Source organism: Macaca mulatta, chromosome 5, assembly GCF_049350105.2.
Source record: "Macaca mulatta isolate MMU2019108-1 chromosome 5, T2T-MMU8v2.0, whole genome shotgun sequence".
NCBI classification, from domain to species: Eukaryota; Metazoa; Chordata; class Mammalia; order Primates; family Cercopithecidae; genus Macaca; species Macaca mulatta.
The window spans coordinates 59483152-59503754 of NC_133410.1; the positions used below are offsets into that span (position 1 = coordinate 59483152).

At 35.7% G+C, this 20603-nt stretch overlaps 2 protein-coding genes across 12 annotated transcripts in view; both read right to left on the reverse strand.

Annotated features, from left to right (window-relative positions):
* Window positions 1-855: 855 nt before the first annotated feature.
* On the reverse strand, window positions 856-10146 carry EPGN (epithelial mitogen). Of its 4 annotated transcripts, none has more exons than XR_013417899.1 (5): window positions 9857-9996; window positions 9249-9338; window positions 6167-6287; window positions 4138-5451; window positions 856-3883 (listed from the first exon to the last, which is right to left on the reverse strand). XR_013417899.1 is itself a non-coding variant. In XM_001102155.5 (5 exons), the coding sequence occupies exons 1-5, from the start codon at window positions 9897-9899 to the stop codon at window positions 3826-3828; spliced, it is 465 nt and encodes a 154-aa protein (XP_001102155.1). In that variant the 5' UTR covers window positions 9900-10146; the 3' UTR covers window positions 856-3825. The 4 variants fall into 4 exon arrangements, 3 of the variants coding, with proteins under 3 accessions (XP_001102155.1, XP_077859607.1, XP_077859606.1); XM_001102155.5 differs by having other exon boundaries at window positions 5299-5451; window positions 9857-10146; XM_078003481.1 differs by lacking the exon at window positions 4138-5451.
* The window catches only part of MTHFD2L (methylenetetrahydrofolate dehydrogenase (NADP+ dependent) 2 like), a 186183-nt gene continuing 175589 nt past the window's right edge, over window positions 10010-20603 (reverse strand). For 5 of the 8 annotated variants that reach the window (XM_078001754.1, XM_078001752.1, XM_078001751.1 and 2 more), the window contains one exon: window positions 15353-16732. In XM_078001754.1, the coding sequence (XP_077857880.1) occupies window positions 16620-16732 (113 nt within the window). In that variant the 3' untranslated portion in view covers window positions 15353-16619. 8 annotated transcript variants of the gene reach the window in all.

Here is a 20603-nt window from a genome sequence, read left to right on the forward strand (position 1 = left end):
CAAAGGTTTGGACGAAAATGTGGGCTCACCCAGATTAGCAGTGCTAGACACTGGTAAATTAAGTTTCAACATTTATAGTTCATCTTGGCAGCTGCTCATGTCCTGATGTCATGCAGCCATGATGTAAGCGAGAAAGAGTGATGTTTTGCAATAGAGGGATTTTGGTAACCCTTCCCATGAGTGTGGGTTGCAGGATATCAATATGTATATCACTTCAGAGAAAGCATGTTACATTTTGTAATGCAGAGACATTAAATGGCTTCCTTATGGTCCTCTGCATAGATGAATCATCTTCATGTTTAAATTAAAAGCTTAAATTGCTGATGTTTGTTATTTTCTTATGACTTTTTTCTCAATTAAATATAATGAATGGAAATCTTGACATTACCAAAATGAACATGTTAAAATTAAAGGATTAGATTCGTATTGTGCCAGGAAAGACTAAAAGATGAACTAAGTTATAATTTCATCCTTTTCAAACTTTATGAAAACACAACTATATGAAAAGTTACCTTGGGAAATATAATATAATGAATATAAGAATATAATGACAAGCATTGCAATTACTTTTTTTGCAAATTTACTGACTCCAGGATGGCTGAGATTATTTTCTGTGCCCCGTCCTCATTATACTCTGAAATGCTAAATAATAAAGCACTCATGAATATTGATGACTTAAAAATGTGTTCTCAAATAATTGAAGGATAGACAAAGGGAAGAGACAAAATGGGGAATGAAAGAAATTGATGAACCTCTTGGCTAGTGTAATGCAGTTAAAGATGCCAGAAACATGTTGGCATTTGTTTCCTAAATAATCCACCCCCAATTAATGATACATTGATTGATAGCTGAAAGTGTAGTTCTGAAGCACAAACTTTACTGAAAGGCTCTTTTTAGGGTCTTCTTGCATATAGAAAAAAAATGAAACAATTTCCAAATATCTTATACTTATGCATTTTCCCACTTAAGTTCTGCTTAGGTACTTAAATATTGCCAGATGTGGCTCTAGCTCCATAGGAATGTCAGAAATGCCTTCCTACAAAATTAATGCTAGGAACTACAGGATCACAAGATTGTTTTATATGAAATATCATAAACAGATGGTTATCACAAGCCACACTCTGAGTTTCTATACAATCTCACAAGGTAGATTTTATGTTGTTAATAAGTGCTATTCTATAGATGAAAAAAGTTGAATCTCTGTATTTGTTTTGGTTAACATTTTGGTTTTGCAACCTGAGGATTTTAATTCTCTTCCTGATGTTCTAATTTTAATTATATTGTGTTTGTAATTTATAAGTATTTATAGACAACAAATATTTATAATCTTTAAAGTTATCACCCCTCCAGACTCCAGCATTAATTTCTTTCTCCTTTTATCAGGAGGCAGTTCTTAATTAATTAAAGGCAATCCTGTATTATTTCTTCCCATACTCTCCCCAGCTATTTTACATCTTTTTGAAATACTCAGGAAGAGAATCGCTTTCTAGGTGTGGTCTGTCACTGGAGTCATTGGGAGGAAACTTCAATTCTCCACTCCTTGGTATGATGTAAGCTTTGCATACTGTGTGAAAACATTCAGAAAGTGCTGACTGCAGTCCATTTGCATTAAATTCCTTCTGAAGGAAAAACAAAACAAGTTAAATACCTTCTACACAAAGGGAAGCAGAATTTTAAGTTTGGTTTAGGAATGAATGAAAAGTTATAATTTAATGTAAATGAAAGGCTTGTTGCTGGACTGTCATTGCAAGAATAGTCAAGTTTGATCCTGTTTTCACCACTCATGATCAAAATTGTCTTGCTTATCTACATCACAAATGGAAAAAAAAAAAGAGTCCATTGTTTTAGATTGAATCTTAAAAAATGATAGCTATTATTACTCTTTAATATTTTATATTTCCTTCAAAAATAAATTATTTCACAAACTAAACACTAAAATATACACCTTAGATAATATCGAGTGGTGTGTTTCAGGGTTAGAGGTGGGGTTGAGGTCCATCTCGATATACTGATGTTGAGGATCTCACCGGCAATGCACATTTGGAAAAACATTTCCTTATTCCACTGTCAAGTTTTAGAACTACCAGGGCCTTGTAGAAAATGAAACCAAAGCCCAAATAAATTAAGCAACCTGCATATGACTGTTTGAATTAAGTGGCAGAAATATAACTAAGAGGAAGGATACTGATTTTTTTTTTTTTCAGATGGAGTTTCGTTCTTGTCGCCCAGGTTGGAGCGCAGGGTGGCCATCTCGGCTTACTACAACCTCTGCCTCCCAGGTTCAAGCGATTCTCTTGTGTTAGCCTCCACAGTAGCTGGGATTACAGGCATGCACCACCACACCCAGCTAATTTTTGTATTTTTAGTAGAGACGGGGTTTTACCATGTTGGCCAGGCTGGTCTCAAACTCTTGACCTCAGGTGATCCATCCGCCTCGGCCTTCGAAAGTGCTGGGATTGGCCGGGCGCGGTGGCTCAAGCCTGTAATCCCAGCACTTTGGGAGGCCGAGACGGGCGGATCACGAGGTCAGGAGATCGAGACCATCCTGGCGAACACCATGAAACCCCGTCTCTACTAAAAAATACAAAAAACTAGCCGGGCGAGGTGGCGGGCGCCTGTAGTCCCAGCTACTCGGGGCTGAGGCAGGAGAATGGCGTAAACCTGGGAGGCGGAGCTTGCAGTGAGCTGAGATCCGGCCACTGCACTCCAGCCCGGGCTACAGAGCGAGACTCTGTCTCAAAAAAAAAAAAAAAAAAAGAAAGTGCTGGGATTACAGGCGTGAACCACTGCGCTTGGCCTGGATACTGATTCTTATTATTTTGACTGTTACTCCATTTTTTTTCCCTCTCCCTCTTATGTGCAAATCTGTTAACAAGTGTTCAAAAATGATAAAGAAAGTTTCCACATGCTGTGGTCTGGTGAAATAATTCTATATCCTGTTTTCAGTTTCTATTTTAGGGCCAATTGTAGACTTTTATTCAGTAGGAGAGTTCTAGGATCTCGGTCCAAATGAATGGTCACCGGGTAATTCCACTGATAACTGGAGGAAGTGATGAACAAAAGCATTAGCGACCAGTGAGTCCAACACAAAGTTTTATAATCCATGTAGAAATGGAAATGCTTTGCCTACTCCAGGCTTGATATCCAGATAGCTTCAGTCTTCAGAAACTCTAGTTTATTCCATATTTTACATATAAAGGCTGTATGTTGTTACAAGCTGTGTATGATTTGTATTTGCCTTGGAATTACCATTCTGTTTTCAGTGGCTTAGATTTAAGACACATGTTTGGTTCACTGGAGGTACCTTAACACTGATTTCATTCTAAAAGCTGACATCACATTCTTTTAGACACCATGAAAACAATAAGTTTGGGATAAGGTTCATTGAGCAAATAGAATTAGGTCCATCTAGGTGGTAAAAAATGCTGGGTAGTAAGAACATGAAGAACCCAAGCAAGGCATTGCTTTGGCTTGCTGCAAAGTTGATTATTATTCCCATGAAAATTCACATCTGACACAGCCAGGGACATGAAACTCAGTCTTTCTGTAGTGAGAATAATAACCACACAACAACAAAAAACCCAGAGTGAAACAATGAACTTGACTTCTGTCACCGCAGCTTGTTCACTTGGCTTCCATCACTCCTTAAGGATGGCAAAGTCTAAAGGCCAACGCTGAAGTTTATCTTCTCAATTCATTGTGATCCCAACTTTCGTTATTTTCGAGTCTAGTCAGCTTGACAAGTTTTGTTGTTTCATGTGAAAACTTTAATTTTGAGCTCACTGATCTCTACAGATGCCTTGATGAAAATTCTTCACAAAGGCCTCACAGCGGTCGTCTTTCTCCAGAACAGACATTGTAAGGTGATTTCAATTTTAGACACCTGAAACAGAGCATTGGTTTCCATATGAATTTGACTGTGGTTCATATAGGTCATTGAAGCTTACATAAATGCACCCTGCAGCAGTTGCTCTTGGTGTCCCTCCCAGATCGCCTTTACCCATTGGTCAACCCATCCCTCAGCAGCTGTGGGCATTAACAGGCTCATTGGCAGCAGTCTTCTCCCAGGGTCTGCGCATGGCCAACTGAGTGCCCTGGCAGGAGATTGCTGGGAGATTACAAGCCCCTGTTCCTTACCCCACATGAGTCCATGATTGAATAATATGGGATATTGAAATCCAGATGCCTCTTCTGCTTGCAAGAAGTCTACACTACTATTCACATTCTAGATCTCCCTGTGGAATCAGACTGGGGCTACACTTCAGTTAAAGCCACATCTTTGCTTAGCTTCTTCTTGTGCTCCATCTGCTTTCCTTACTTTATTACGGGTTTCACCTAAAATAAAGGTAGAGTACTCCCTCAACCAATCATATGCACAGCAATTTCCATCTGAAGGCTCTGCTCCTAGGAAATCTGACCTCAGAGAGCCACCTTAGTAATGTGGAAAAGTCTTACCTCCTCCTCCTCCTCCTCCTTATTATTACATTTCTTGGTCTGTTAGGCAAATCTACAACTGATATAATATAGATTTGATTCTCTCTAAGATGTATTTGTTAAGCAAAATAAACTTTTCTAATTTTGAACAGGCAGTTTTGGTCATTCAGAAATGACAACTTTTTAGAGTACAGCAAGGGAAATGATGTATTTGTATTTTTTTGTTAGGGTATCTCACTTTATTTCTTGACTTTATCCTAGTTACATGGATTTAAGGAAAAATTACTTATGTGGAAAAAAACAAGAATTAAGAATGAATATGTAAATAATTACAATTATTTGTAGATTATCTTCTTAGGTTTTTAGCAAAAGACAGTATCTTCTGAAGATACCCCCAGTTGATGTCTGGGAAGAAATGGCCAGTGTTTGTCACACATTTTTATTCAGTTTTTACTTGTTTCTTAATTTTATTTCACTCAGCAAATATTTACTCAGAGTGTGTTGTGTGCTAGGCATAGTGTAAGGCACTGAATACACAATTTTGAACAAGATATACTTAGTCTCTACTTTCTTGGGGCCTGCTGTCCTCGTCATTTATAATTTTAATGTGGGCAGACAGAGATAGGATGAAGGGAGACTGTACTTTTAAACTCTCCTATTACAACTGAAGCAAATTTTTACCACTCATCTGGGTTTATGAGAAAAGGCATGAAAAATATTACATAGAAACTTTTTGCCAGATTTACAGCTCTTTTTTAATTAAAAAAAAATTTACATGTCAATTCCTGGCACATTATAGAGGCTGAATAAATATTTGTCAAACGAATGCATATGAAGTGACTTCATATTTTGTCTTTTTCATACCTTTTTCTTATATAGCAGTAAAAAATAACAAGAAAACCACTTAATAGTAATCCAACACCAATCCCAATTGCAATGTATTTTTCATAAGAATCCACAGCATATGAAGTTAAAGTCAAGTGCTCACACCTTTCTCCAGTATAACCAGTAAAACACCTTTAAAAAAAGAAAAAAAGTTTAATTTTAAAACCTATGGTGGTAGAAATACAAATAAATAACCTGTTTCAATAAATTTAAAAAAATAAATGGAAATAAGGAATTTAATTTGAAGAGGCAAATACCAAATGAAAGCCAATCTGTTAAGGGCAATGAAGCAGCTGTGAATTTTCCAATAATCATGAAGGCCCCATATTTTCCCTTCATTAGTAGAGGGAAAAGGTAGTATGCTTGCACAATTTACTCTAGCAAAATCATTAGTCTATTCTTCCATAGGAGAATACTGAGCAAATCATGATCATAAAAATAGTATCTTAGTTGCTCTAGAACTTCATATTCCTGTAATGTTTTTGCCTTAGTTTCCTTCATTTCATCTTGAAAACAACTCCAAAACTTAAAATCACCTTTGCATGTTGTTAAAAATGCAGATTCTGATTCAGTAGTTCTGGGGTAGAGCATAGATCCTGCATTTCTAAAAAGCACCAGGTTCAAGAGATGCTGCTAATCTGGCAACCATGTTTTTAATTAATGAGGATTAAATAGTTTGGACAAAAGACTCCTTAGATACTCAAATATGTAGAGGCCTGTCAAGTCATGTTCAGATTATGCACCCTTTTAAACTAAAGAGAGAAAAGTGTGGAAATGTACTATATGAAACAACAGAGGCATAAAATCATCTCCTGTCTCTAGGACTTGGAAAGTTCTTTGCGTTTACCTGCAGATGGCTTTCTCTAGTTCATGGTGGAATGCACAAGCACCATTGATGCAGTAACTGTTATGATCTTCCAGGCAAAGGTGCGAGAACTTCAAGGCTATGGGTCCTTCTACGTTGTCAGCTAGGAAAAGGAGATACAATATTAGCAAATGAAATGTGTCTTACTTTTATGGTAAAATTTTAATACATATGTAAATAAATTTTTAATTTTAAGGATATTTGGGGGTGGTGCTGTGTCCTTTAAACTACTGATTCTCTTAGCAGGTTGTATTCACAAGGGCTGGGTTAATATCATCTAAACATATGACATATTATTAATTAATTAGGGGATGGAGGTGGATTGATGATTGTTTCATTTTTTAAAGCAGCGTGGTAAGACAGAAAAGGCAACAAATTCGCCAAAAGGTGGCAGCATTGGTTCTAGTCTTAGCAGGTTATTATGAGCAATGCTTCCCAGACTTGTGCCTGAGTACTAATTAATATAGAAGGTCTCACATAATATTTCCATTTTCTTCCTTTACACCTGAGAAGTCAGCACTTGGGAAGATTTGAATTTACACTTGTGAGATAATAAACAAGATTCTTATTCCTGATTCTCTGATGTACAAAAGACATACCTATGCCATTGTTGGTGTTTATGCAGTGGGAATGACCCTTGGGTAAAATTGCATAATTGAGTCCTTTGGGGTATACTTTTTGATTCTTAAATTTTTCTCAAGCAGAATCAATGGCAGTTTACTTGTCATTTTTAGAAATAAACGTATTTCCTCATCATTATGATAAAGGTACACCATATTTGCCTTGCTAAGATTAGGCGAATCTTACTTGTTTTTAGGGAAAAAACAGTTTTAAGAGGTATTCGAAGATTACAGACAAGATACTATGCTGTATTACTTTATTTTGGTGAGAACACACATTACCTTCTAATTCACATTCATTTTGTTGAATAGGATGAATACAATTTATCATTTTAATAATTAATTCTCAGGCAGTGAGAATTTTCCATTATAAACTGTGCTGGGTGCTTTCTATTTCAAGACTAAACAAGTTCGATTAACTAAGCCTGAAACTAGATTTTGCAGAAAAATGTGAGAATTAAGCCATTTCTGAAGAAAAGTTATACCAGAGAGACTCATCTTTCCCCTAAGAATGAGGAGAATGATCATAACTTTATAAAAATTTTTCTAAGATACTAGATTGATATTTTTAAGTTAGATAAAAAGCAAAAGGAAAAATTAAAGTTCTCCATCAAGAAAGTAAAGGAAAAATACAGAAATGATATACAGTTGTACCTCCATATTCATAGGCTCCACATCTGTGAATTCAACCAAACTCATATGGAAAATATTTGAAAAAAAAAAGCATCTGTACATAACATGTACAGACTTCTTTTCTTGTCATTATTCCCTAAACAATGCAGTATAACAACTATTTATATAGTGTTTACAATGTTTTAGGCATAACTAATCAAGGGATGATTTAAAGTACATGGGTGTGTGTCTATAGGTTATATGCAAATATTTTGCTATTTTATATAAGGGATTTGAGCATCTGTGGATTTTGGTACCCTCTGGGCAGGAAGAAGAGGTCTTGGAACCAATGTTGAACCAATTATGAAGGATGACTGCATTGGATTCCTTTTTAATGTTATTATTACTTGTAACTCAAAAAATTTTATTTGCTGTTCACCATTAAGGAAGAACAAAAATATAGTACTGAGCATGCTATTACGAAGTCAGTCATTGAGAGAAAACTATGCTTCTTTAATTTCCTGCAGTATATTATATTCTTTTTTCTTTTTTTATTTTATTTTATTTTTTTTTTCAGACGGACTCTCGCTCTGTCACCCAGGCTGGAGTGCAATGGCCCCATCTCAGCTCACTGCAGCCTCCCCCTCCCGGGTTCAAGCAATTCTCCTTCATCAGCCTCCTGAGTAGCTGGGATTACAGGCATGTGCCACCATGCCCAGCTAATTTTTGTATTTTTAGTAGAGACGGGGTTTCACCATGTTGGCCAGGCTGGTCTCAAACCCCTGACCTCAGGTGATCTGCCCGCCTCAGCCTCCCAAAGTGCTGGGATTACAGGCATGAGCCACTGCGCCAGGCCAGTATATTATATTCTAATAAGCTGTTTCCTCTTTGTTCAAAGGCTTAGAAGACAAATAGTTGGCTAAAAGTTGCTCTAAAACCCACATTGATCTCGTTTTGCAAATCAACAGATATTCAAAAAATCAAATGGGTAAAATATTTTGAGACAGTCATTTAAAATTTTAAATTATTGAGGAAATGAAGAACACTGACATATGACAATCTTCCTTTATTTGCCTGACTCTGAGTACAAGATATTGTTTCCTCTGTCCTAAATCACATTGCCAGCCTTCATATAACAATCAGGATGCAATTTGCGAAAGAATCATAACCACTCAGTCACTTGGTAAGCAGCAAGCTTTCCAAGTTTCACCTCTAAGAGTTTAAACAGATTTGAGAAAGAACGCTGATGCTCAAGAGCATCCAGAAGCCACCATGATAATAATTAAATATGAAAGAAAATATATCATCACCATCAATAACAAAAATTGGGTACAAGTGGTTAGGAAATAGAGCATATGCTAAAATAACAACAAAAACCCCAAAGCAAACAAGAAAAAAAGATCATTCCAAAGATTAGGGAAAGTGCTTTTCATCTTGTAGCCATAATGTCTTTGGCAGCAAAGCTTATAATCACAGATCAAAATATAATGTTGCTCATCAAGAATGCCAAAATGGGGACAAACTGTCTCTGAACACATAGGGGTTATTGGGAACCAAGCAGAAATGAAGCAGAAAATGTGGCCTGTTTCACATTCAAGACAGTAACTGAAGACAGCTTTTGTCTCATTTGCTTCACTTCCTCCTTTTAAAAGGGCAATTATTTGCTGGCACATTTATCTGTCACTTCAATTTAATAGCATCCTGCTAAAAGAGTTGATTATCTAATAATAAAATATGTATTAAAAATGGCCAATGTTGCTTTTATCACACTCCAAATTTCTCTCCCAAGTTTCAGAAAAGTCTTGTGAAATATGAAAATGGGAAGAAAATACCTTCTGTTTTGTTAACTGTCCAGTTACTTTGCTGGGCTGTGATTGGAGGTGTTACAGTCACGGCTGCCTCTTCAGTCAGTGCTGTCATTGCTGTATTAAGGGGGCAAAAGCATCTTTAACAGAGAGCCTCCTTCTATGTACAAGCAACAGATGGAAAGTATTCTTATTCTGTTTATTCCTATTTCTATTTTTTTTTAATTTATTTCAGTTGAAATCCATAATGTGACTAGGGCAACATCCTTAGAGTTTCTCATCCATTCCATTGACTATATTAGGCTTAGAGCAAATAAAAACCCAATTTTTAAGACCATTGATACATTTACATATTAATCCAAAAATAAGAACACTATAGTATAATAACTAAATGTATCAATCACTCTTCAATTGTATAAAGCAAACATTCTGGAGGTCTCAAAAAAGGTGTCAAAATATATTAGGAAAGAAACATACAGGACATAAGAAACTAAATTAAGCCACGGATTCATTACTCTGATCTTTGCCGTAAAGAACAACTATTAGAAGCCAACTTCTCTCTAATGCAGAGAAAATAAATTCTATTCACATTTTACACTGATATAAAGTTAACAAAACAAAAGGAAATTACCTACCGTTGAATAAAAGATAGACTGATATTGGAACTTCCAAAGCCATTTCCTGTAGTTGCTTAACTTTCCTTCTCTTATCCTTCTAGACTGACGAGTGGAAGGTTTTTATTGAGCTCTGAGTCTTTGTGGCATTTATATTTCATGAAGCGTCATCTGGCAGTTCTTACCAATCAAAAAAATATGTACTTCTGGCAGCAGCAGAAAGCCTCTGGGCGCTCACGCACTTGTTTAGGATACCTGTATTATCTAGCAATGCAATCAACTTTTCTTTTGAAACATTGGTTTCCTGTTACCTGTGGGCATAATCATGTATGTAAAAGTACTTAAAACAACAAGAACAAAATGTGATTTCAGGAAAGGCTCCAATTGGTGTGAAGAGAACTATACCAGCTCCAACAATGCTAGAAACCTATACGGGAGTTCAACAAACATAACTGCAAATTAGGAAGCAGCATAACCTGTTTCTAAAAGAAACATCCCTGAAACTGTAGTTGGTTATACCACCTTTTGTTACAGACTATGAGTTCTATTTCAAATCAAGATAACTTGTTAATTTAGTTGCAGGGAACAGTTACATTTGTGAAAACACGGACATTTCATATTCCATTTTAGTGTTTGTTTCTTAGTTTTACTATGATAAGTGCTGTAAATAAAATTATTTGTAATAGTGTAACATTCACCTTTCTGTCCTCCTGCTATTTAACATTTTTATGAGCAAATGAAATGGGCTACCATGTTCCAGAAACAACAATGCTTAAATCTGCATCCCAATGATTAAGCTACAGAGAACAGTAAAGTACCAACATAATGATAATAGCAATAATAACAATATTAAAATTCTCCATTAAGAGAAAATTAAGATGACATTTAGTTTGGATACATCCAATGACTAGAAAGATTCTAAGTTAATACGACATTCAAATTATTTCTCAATGTTCATCTAGTTGTAATGATTAAAGTGGCACTTTAAAGGCCAAAATATGCCATTACAGCTACTATATTTTACAACTACAGAAATTTTCACTTGCCCCAAATTACTATAAATAATTTATAAATATATCTTCCTGAGGCATTGAGTCTTTCTGCCTGGAATTTCAATTGCTTGTATTTTCTTGAAATTTGAAACCTCAAAACCCTAAAAACATATTCAAGTCAAGATAGGTTATCTTTTGCATCATGTCCAGCCAGCAAATTAGATTTACCAGAAAGGAGCCCTTTCACTATTCGAATATAAATGTCGTGTTAGAAATCACACAAGAACAAGCTTGTTGAACTCATTATAACTTGGGCAATCACTTACCACAGGAGTCATCATGTTAAAGTTAAAATAATAGTACTTGACTCACTTTAAATGTGTCTACATTTTGCATTTCTACTTTTGTACGTTTCTTAAAACCTGTTGATTACTAAGTCAATTTCTCGATAATATATTTCCCAGGCAAATAACATTTGAATTATAAATTGAACCATCTTCTTTGCACCATTGCTGAGTATTTAAGAAGAAATCATTTACAAAAGATTAAATAAACCATCACAATTCTTTTTGTAGTTTCTGGAGGGAGATGTTAGGACTCCCTCCTAGGGAGATGTTTAGTTCTTTTTTTCCTTTCTTTTTTATTTTTATTTATTTATTTGGTTTTTTTTGAGATGGAGTCTCACTCTGTTGCCCGGTCTGGAGTGCAGTGGCGCGATCTCGGCTCACTGCCAGCTCTGCCTGCCGAGTTCACGCCATTCTTCTGCTTCAGTCTCCTGAGTAGCTGGGACTACAGGTGCCCACCATCATGCCCTGATAATTTTTTGTATTTTTAGTAGAGACAGGGTTTCACCATGTTAGCCAGGATGGTCTCGATCTCCTGACCTTGTGATCCACCCACTTTGGTCTCCCAAAGTGCTGGGATTTAATACTTTATTTCTAAGACTGAGACACCAAGGTACAAAGATTATCTTTGTAAAAACTCTTAACTGTAGCTGGTGCAGTCCTTTGCACTTTACAGGTTTCCTCACACATCTCAATTCTTTCTTCAGTAACCCTGGCCCATACAAATCCAGTGCCTAACATCTAGTAAATACTTAATGAATCTGTCTTCAGAGAATAAGGAAATAAATAACAGGCATTATTTCTATTCTCACATGACAAATGACAAATTGAGGCTCAAAAGAATTAAGTGACTTGCCAAAGGACATTTCTAGAGTCAGGACTTCAATCCTGGCCAGGTGCAGTGGCTCATACCTGTAATCTCAGCACTTTCAGAGGCTGAGGGAGGAGGACTGCTTGAGCCCAGGAGTTTGAGACCAGCCTGGGCAACAGAGCAAGACCCTGACTCTACAAAAAATAAATTAGCTGGGCATGGTAGTCTGAGTTACTTGAGAGGCTCAGTAGGAGGATCACTTGAGCCTGGGAGGTCAAGGCTGCAATGAGCCATGATTATATCATGTCACCCCAGCCTGTGCTACAGACCCTGTCTCAAACAAAACAAAACAAAACAAACAAACAAAAAAAGGACTTCAATTCTATATTTTCACATTCTAAATCATATACTCTTTCCTAGCTGTGTCCTCTTTGAGTTGTTGAAGTGATCTCAAAAGAATTCCCTTAATTATCTCCTAAAATCAAGCTTTAAATAAATTACCTTTATTAGAAAAATACTAAATATTTAATAAACTGTGATTTTCACTCACATCTGGGCTGAGAGATGGAACTGCAGCCTCTCTGATAAACTGGGCCACTTAATATAGAAACCCATCTTCTGCTTTAGTTTATGGTGTACACTAGAAAGTAACTCTAAGTCATCAAACATGTTGCCTTTCCTCTGGGGTCCGTACTCATGGCTCCCACTTACAGTCTTTACAGGAAAGTCCACTCCCTTCACGTCTTCAAACCTCTCACCCAAAAGTCCTTTCTCTAAATCCTAAAGAATACGGGAGATGGATACTGTAAGGTGGTTTTTCTGATATCTTTATTCATTCTTAATATGCATTAAAGTAGGTTCGGGTGAGAAAGGAGAAGGAAATGAAAGGCTAAGAGCTCCACTATTACTTTTCCCTCAGGCCATGTTTTCGGGTTTTTAAATGTACTTATCTTTCTTCTTCTAGAAGTTTATTTTAGAAGAGAGAATATCTGAAAGTTTATTCTTCCCTCCCCTTTCTATCTTTTTTTCCTTGCTGTTTCACTAACTCAACCAAAATTTATTGCTGGTCATTGGCAGAGAATGGTGATCAGTTCATTGATTCTCTCTCTAGGTATATTCTGTCACTTTCATGGATTCAGTTGCATTCATTCACAAAATATTGAATGACTACTATATCCATGGCACTGGGCTGGGTGAGATGATATTTGTAAGACAAATAGATAAATCATGCATAGATTTTGACTTCAAGGAACTAAAGGGATCTAGGCAAAGTACATACATAACTGCAGTACTGGGTAGAGAGTGACAACTGCCATGAATGTGTGCATAAAGGGCTCTGAGAACTAAGGGATGGCATTTTTCATGGACAAGTTTCATTTGAAGTGAATCTTAAGTAACAAGTAGGATTTAGACACCCAGTGATAAGAGAAAGGACTTGGGGTTGGGGGTGGGATCTGAGGGAAGGCAGAGTGGAGTAGTAAAAGGAGTGGCTTCTGACTCACATCATCCCAATAGATTTTGTTGTGAATTCAAATTCCACCTTTTCTATCTATTTGGCCTTGGCTGAGGCTTTTTAATAATCAGGAGGGTCAATAATTTTCTCATCTATTAAGTGGAGATTGTCAATAATGAGCAAAGACAAAAAAAAAAAAGGCACTTTGGGAGGCCAAGTCAGAAGAATCGCTTGATCCCAGGAGTTTGAGACCAGTTTAGGCAATACAGTGAGACCCCTCTCTACAAAAAATTAAAAACTTAGCTGGGCATGGTGGCACTCGCCTGCAGTCCCAGCTACTTGAGGTTGAGGTGGGAGGATTGCTTGAGCCTCAGAAATGGAGGCTGCAGTGAGCAGTGATCACACCACTGTACCCCAGCCTGGGAAACAGAGCGAGACCCTGTCAAAAAAAAAAAAAAAAAAGAACAAAAGAGGAAAGTATTTAGCACATGCTAAGTGCTCAGTTAAGGATAGTTGTTACTACTGAGTAAGTGTAGAAAGACACACAGTGTGTATAATGGTCACCAAGGCCAGGAATTTAGTGTGACAGTATATGCGGACGAGTCCTAAATTCTTATCACTAACTATGAATTCTTAACCTCTTCCTAGACTGATACTACTTCAGAATTCTTATCTATGTATTATGTCATCACCTCAAACTTAACATATTTTAAACTGAACATATTATCACTACTCCAAAGTCAGCTCCCTTTCACAATTTCCTCATGTTAGTCAATGATAACAACTTCTGATCTCTAACTACAATTCTCGTAACTTGCTGAATACTGCCAAATTCTGATTTATCCACTCCTCTAATTTATTTTTGCATACTTATCCAGCTGTATCACTCTCCAAAACAAACCTTTCACTTTGTCTAATTGCAACTCTTGCTTTCATACATATATGCTAACTCATAATAATTTCTGTAACTTTATTATGTTCTTTAGGGTGCTCTTTATAGATACTTTACAGATACAGATGTGGTAGGAGAAGAAAACAATCTCTATGCTACTTCATAAGGCCGACATGTCTATCTTTCAAGGACATCAAGTAACTATGAAGTTATGATTCCAATAAATTGACTTTACCTCTGTAATATGTTGACTCTGTCACCAAACCTTAGGTTCCTCTGAGCTCTCTCCCTGATCAGATCTTGATCTAGACCCATCGAGCCCAGTTTTAGCAAAGAATCCTGCTAAGTCAGTTTATAGAGAGTCCCTCACCCTTGCTATTTTATCTAGTTTCTGATCCCCTTCCCTTGATATCTAAGCATTTGGCCTGCTGTTACCAAGCATCCTGACAAGCCAGTTCAGTGAGAATCCCCCTGCCCTGAATATCTAAAGTTCCTCTTAGTAATTTTCCATCCACCAATCCCCTAGCTCTGCTCATTGGCTATAAATCCCTAGCTGTCCATGTTGTATTCAGAATTAGTTAGATCTCTTTCATCTACTGCAATGGTCTTCACATCTTCTTGACTGTTTTAAACAAGTGTCAGAGTAATTTTTCTTCTACAGCATTTTAATTAGTTTACAGGAAGTCTAAATTCTGAATGTTATTCCAAAGGAACTATTCCTGCACCTCTGCTGGGGTAGAGCTCAAAATTACAGTCTTCACATTTTCCACATACATGTATTTTAGTCACTTTGTTTTGGGAGTTAGGAACCCTTAAAAATTAAAGAGGCCCTTTCTGAATGTTTGCTTGGAAGCTTTAAATTTAAACTTCTGTCAGGGTTATCAGACAACAATTGGTCTGAATTGACTGTGGAATATGCTATATAACCTTTTCTTTCACATTTTAGAAACTTGTACATTTCTCCAGGATGTAGTAAGGAAATGGGTAAGAAATTTATATCTATCTGAAGAAAAAAAGAATATAGCTTTTCTTCAAATTGCTTTTATTATACAGTTGCAATGGTATTAATTATAAACATCTAGTCTATTTTCACACAAATAGTCATGAGTACACACTGATAAAGACATGCGCTGGGTAAGAGTCATTATTGGTACATAAACATACTGGGATTTGGGCATGAAAACACAGTATCAATTAAACAGCTTTAGCAGTCTCAAAATAGACTTCAATGACATTCATATATATTTCCTAATTTAAATTGTGTTAGAAACGTTGTGTCTACTTTGAGGAACAAATGCTGTAACAGAAGAGGGAAGACATGTAGGCAAGAAGGCAGGAGATTTTTAGTTGTATACTAAGGTTTAGTTTTGGCACATTGAAAGTATCATGTTTTCCTATTAGATTTCTGAATTTGTGAACAAACATTAACAGCTGCTGTTCTTTAATATGACCTAATTCATACGATATTTGTGGGAAAATACAACTTTAGTTTTGTCTGTTTACTTATTTTTTGATTTTTCCATTATTTCTCAGTGAAGGTACTATCCAAATATTTTTTAGAAGAAGAAATAAACCACATTTAAGCCTAAGACATTCTTCATGTATTTTTACTGTGGCAAGTAGTCATTCACAATGTGATATAATCATTACTCTTAGTAGTCACTCACAATGTGATAAAATCATTACCCTTCCAAATAGCATTGCATTTTTTGCCTTCCTGGAATATTTTCCTTTCCTTAAATAGAACATCATTTCTCATTAGGATGGACTTATAGGATGCATTTGGGGGATAGTTGAGATCAATATTTTATTTTCAATATTCTATTTTTCTTGCAGTAAGCAAGCTCTTTTTCAGCATATGACATAGATCATAAAATATACTGAAAATGTGAGCATGCAAATAGCGAAACCTAAATTACATTTTATATGGGTACCCATTTGGCTGACAGGACATTTGTTGAAAACATATTATATGTAATATTTAATTGTGTCAAAAATATATTTATTTATTATGAGCCCTTTATTGTTTTAATGTTAAGAACAAATATCCTCAAAATAAACAATTGTTACTAAAATTTTCATTGGAATTGTTTTGGTTGTTTTCTTAAAACTCAAAATAAATTAGCAGGAAATGCATAAAATTATGTGAATCATTTGATTCACAATGATTTCACCCATGAAAAAATAAATACCATGTAGAAATAAATAGCTTTGTAGTAAAATATAAAGGTTTTACCCTTTGTCAAATAAACAAATAGCATGACTTCAGTTTGCTTCATCCTTTCATGTGATCTAGTAAATGATTTGTTTAGCTGCCAGAAGGGTGTTCTTCAGAAGCATTGCCACTGTCATGGGTCCCACACCTCCTGGAACTGGAGTGATAAAGCCAGCTTTTTTCTTAACAGCTGATGAGGGGAAAAAAACCAAACAGAATATTCTTTATTTTAAAATTATCTGAGATTTTAATATTTTTAAACATGCTGAATATAGTGCTTCTTTCTTCGTTATATATTCAACTAAGTTTTAGAATCAAGTAGGCTGTAATAAACAGACAAACACACACACACAAACAGCACGCTCACTTAGACGAAAAATTCTGTGGATGGTATCTAAGGTGGACAGAAAGACCACAATGGACCAACACTGTAGGTTCAAGCTCCATGCAGCTCAGTTTGTTTTATATAATGAAACCCATAATTGACCCAGTTACCTGTAATTCTAGTTAACTAATTCTAAAATACATGATACTGGTCACAAAAGGGACACAGAATATAGAAAGTTCAGCACATACCATTTATTAAGTAGAATTATTCCTGTTAAAACAATATCACAATGTATATGTGGATAATACATTTCAATTCAAGTCTAATAAGTATCATTAAATATACGTGAATTATGAACACATACATAGTCCCCTTCAGAGGTATGGAAACTTATTCAGTGAATACAGATCGTCCCCAGCTTGCAATGGTTTCACTCAAATTTTGAATTTTGCCCTTTCTCCCAGGTAGTGATATGTGATAGAATACTTCTCAAGATGCTGAGTAGTGGGAATAAGCCAAAGCTCCCAGTCAGCTATGAGATCAACCAATGATCAACCATGATCAACCAATACTCTATAATGTACTGCATTATGAGATTATTTGTCCAAATATAGGCTAATGTAAGTGTTCTGAGCATGTTTATGGTAGCCTAGACTAAGGTATGATGTTTGGTGTATTAAATGCATTTCTGACCTAATGATATTTTCAACTTAGGATTACCGGGATGTAATCCCATCATAAATCATGGAGAATCTGTATACTTAAAGAAAATGGCAGATAACTTTCAGCAAGTTATATTTAAGAATGTTTTCACACCCACAGTATGAAAGGTGAATGACTTACTGCATTCATTTACTTGATGGTATGGTGGTTTACTGTGTGTGTGTGAAATAAGAGCAATGAAGTTTTTCTAAATAACTTTTAGTAAAAAGTTAGCATAGACAGTATTTCTTTAATGTATAATCTGACATTATTAACCACATGCTATTTAGATGTATTGCCTTTTACAATTAGCTCATATAGGCTTCTGCATGAATCAAAATCAATAGATGTTGTCTATATCTTTAGTATTATTTTTGCACAACTTATGTCGTCCTTTTGGAAGATGATTTGTGGAATTTGCCTTTACTTTATTTGAAGTGAACAGTACATTGGAATAATTTTTTAAATTAGAGGAGAAGCAAAGGAATAATATTGCTTTACTTGAAGAAAGGTCCAGTAAGCTTAAATATATCACAAATATATATAGTTAACATGTGTTATGAATTTTCTGATGGCATGTTAGAAAGAAAAGATAAGAATACTGTGATTTGGAAGGTAATATTTCAGTTTTTCAGACAGCCTCTCTATACAGAAAGCACAACCTTTCCATTGCCACATTTACATCTAATGCATTCTATTCTGTACAAACATTAGAATGGGTCAATAGTCATTCAACAAATAGCTATGAATTTTTAGTCCTTTCTTCCTTTGCTCTAACTGTTCCTTCTACTCGGATCATTATTCCATCTTATCCAAACAAGAAACTCATTATTTTTTGAAAGCCAATGAAACGTCACCTGTCTATAATTTTCCTGAAAAACTCATTCCTCCAGTGTTGAATCGAAAGTCCCACCATCTATATTTCCAATAATTTTATACCTACCTCCATTATGGAACTTAATACACTGTGCACTGTCTGTTCCCTTAACTAGACACCAGCATCTAGAAGGCAGAAGCCAAGTCACTGTGGTGGTTGTTTTTAATTCTTAGAAGGTGCACAGCTTAGGCACTCAGCAGATTTTGAGAAAGTGAACCTAAATTGCCCTTACTTAAAATCTAAAATCAATTGGCAGAAATGTGCTTTTGACTGGATGTAAACGATATCAATTTAGTTTAAGCTAATTTACTGAAAAACTCGAGCTACTCATTTTGCTTTAGGGTGATAAACTGCATTTTCTACTTTTCAATAAGCTGACTTAATGGCCTGAGAAATGCCTTCCAGGACCTTTTCTCAAGCATTGGAGAAGCAATGCCTTTAAAACTTGGCAGGTCTTTAGAAGAAACATTTATACTCCTCCCCCTCCTCCTCCTCCTCCTCCTCCCCCTCTCCCTCCCCCTCCCCCCTCCTCCTCCTCCTACTCCTCCTCCCCCCCCCCTCCTCCTCCTTACCATACGACTACTATTTATACTACTACTACCATTTATACTAATAGAACATAAAGTCATATATTTGTAAAGCACTAACTCTGAAATATTCATATATAAAAATAAAATTCTGCTAAATAATATGGGAAAGTAAAAATCAAGTACAAATTGAATCTTCAATGGAAAACAAAATGATTTATTTCAAAATTTAAAAGTGGCATACAATTTATTATATCAGAAAATCTATTGTGGGTATAAAATTATTTTTATATAGTTTGGTTTCTAACTTCGAAAGGTAAAATGGCTTTGATATTATTTGTCTATGAAAAAATAGTAAAACACATAGCTACTATCAATTGAATACCTATTAATTACTTGCCAAGAATTATATACATTGTTTTAATAATTAATATTTAATTATTTCCTTTTAATAGATGAGGAAACTGTGGCTCAGTGAAGTTACAGTGACTTATCACTCTCCTATATGGTAGAGACATTATTCACAGCCAGGTTTGAAATATTCTATAATTCCATACTTTCACCCCATTCCAATGCAACTGTATTATCATGACCTGAACAAGTAGAAAAGTCCAAAGAATGGCTCAAGTGCCAGAAACTAACTCAGTTTTCTCAAAGTGTTAGCAGGATATTCTGGAAAAAAGAAATGAAGAGGAAAAGGTTCTAATATATTAATTTTCCAACATTTTGACTATGAGTTCCCATAGCTCATCATCTCTGAACTACATATTACACTTTAAATTACACAGCTGGCTTAGCAGTTGGAGTCACTTTATTCCTGGTGTCAGATCAGATAAACCACTGGTCTGCTCAGGCATCATTATCTTCCTCCTCCCAATTATGTTTTTCAGACAACATGCTTACTACTGCATTCTTTTGCTCAAAAAGTGAGGTTTGAGTAGAGGAGGAGGGAATGTGAATGAGATACTGCATGAAATAATATCTGCCTGAAATTTTTTTAGCTCAGTGTCTGCATTTTTGCATACTTTGCTGGTGGAAACCAACACACATTCACCGTGTCCTGCCTATCAGTTTTCATAGAATTAGACTATGTAAGGCGTAATAGGTCTTCACCTGACCTGGGCTAGGGCTTCTCTGAACATTAATAAACATTTAGTAGCATCAATAGAGACCTGAAAATTATTCACGAGGCAGAAGATTATAATATCATTGTAAACACACCTTGTTATTCAAATACTTGCTTTAATCTTTTTTTTTTGTTTTTGAAATAAAGTATATGGATATGAAGATTAAACCCTGTACATGCTCATGAGAGACAGAGTGATTAATCTGACTTTAGAAAACACATATTAGGTTTCTATTCCTTTTGATTTGACTTTCATGAGTATCTACGTCTGAGAAAGAAATAATAAGCTTATCTGCTGCTGGCTAGTGTTAATATATTCTTTGTCTATTTACATAAGGATCAGGATACAGAAGTAAGTGATCTCTCAAGAAATGTGGGGAGTTATTGGCAAGTGCCAGTGGATACAGATGTCAATGCTTAACAAAAATTGTCTACTCTAATGATTTTGCATAATATCTCAGGGCAATCCTAAGCAACACATTTATGAAATACTGAAGGTGG

What these genes read in the sequence shown, in the direction of transcription:
- EPGN (XM_001102155.5), bottom strand. Translation starts at nt 9,899, where the DNA reads ATGGCTTTGGAAGTTCCAATATCAGTCTATCTTTTATTCAACG. An exon ending in AGTCTATCTTTTATTCAACG is followed by an intron (nt 9,339 to 9,856) that starts GTAGGTAATTTC and finishes CCCTTAATACAG; the next exon opens with CAATGACAGCACTGACTGAA. An exon ending in TACTGCTATATAAGAAAAAG is followed by an intron (nt 3,884 to 5,298) that starts GTATGAAAAAGA and finishes GCTCTGTTTCAG; the next exon opens with GTGTCTAAAATTGAAATCAC.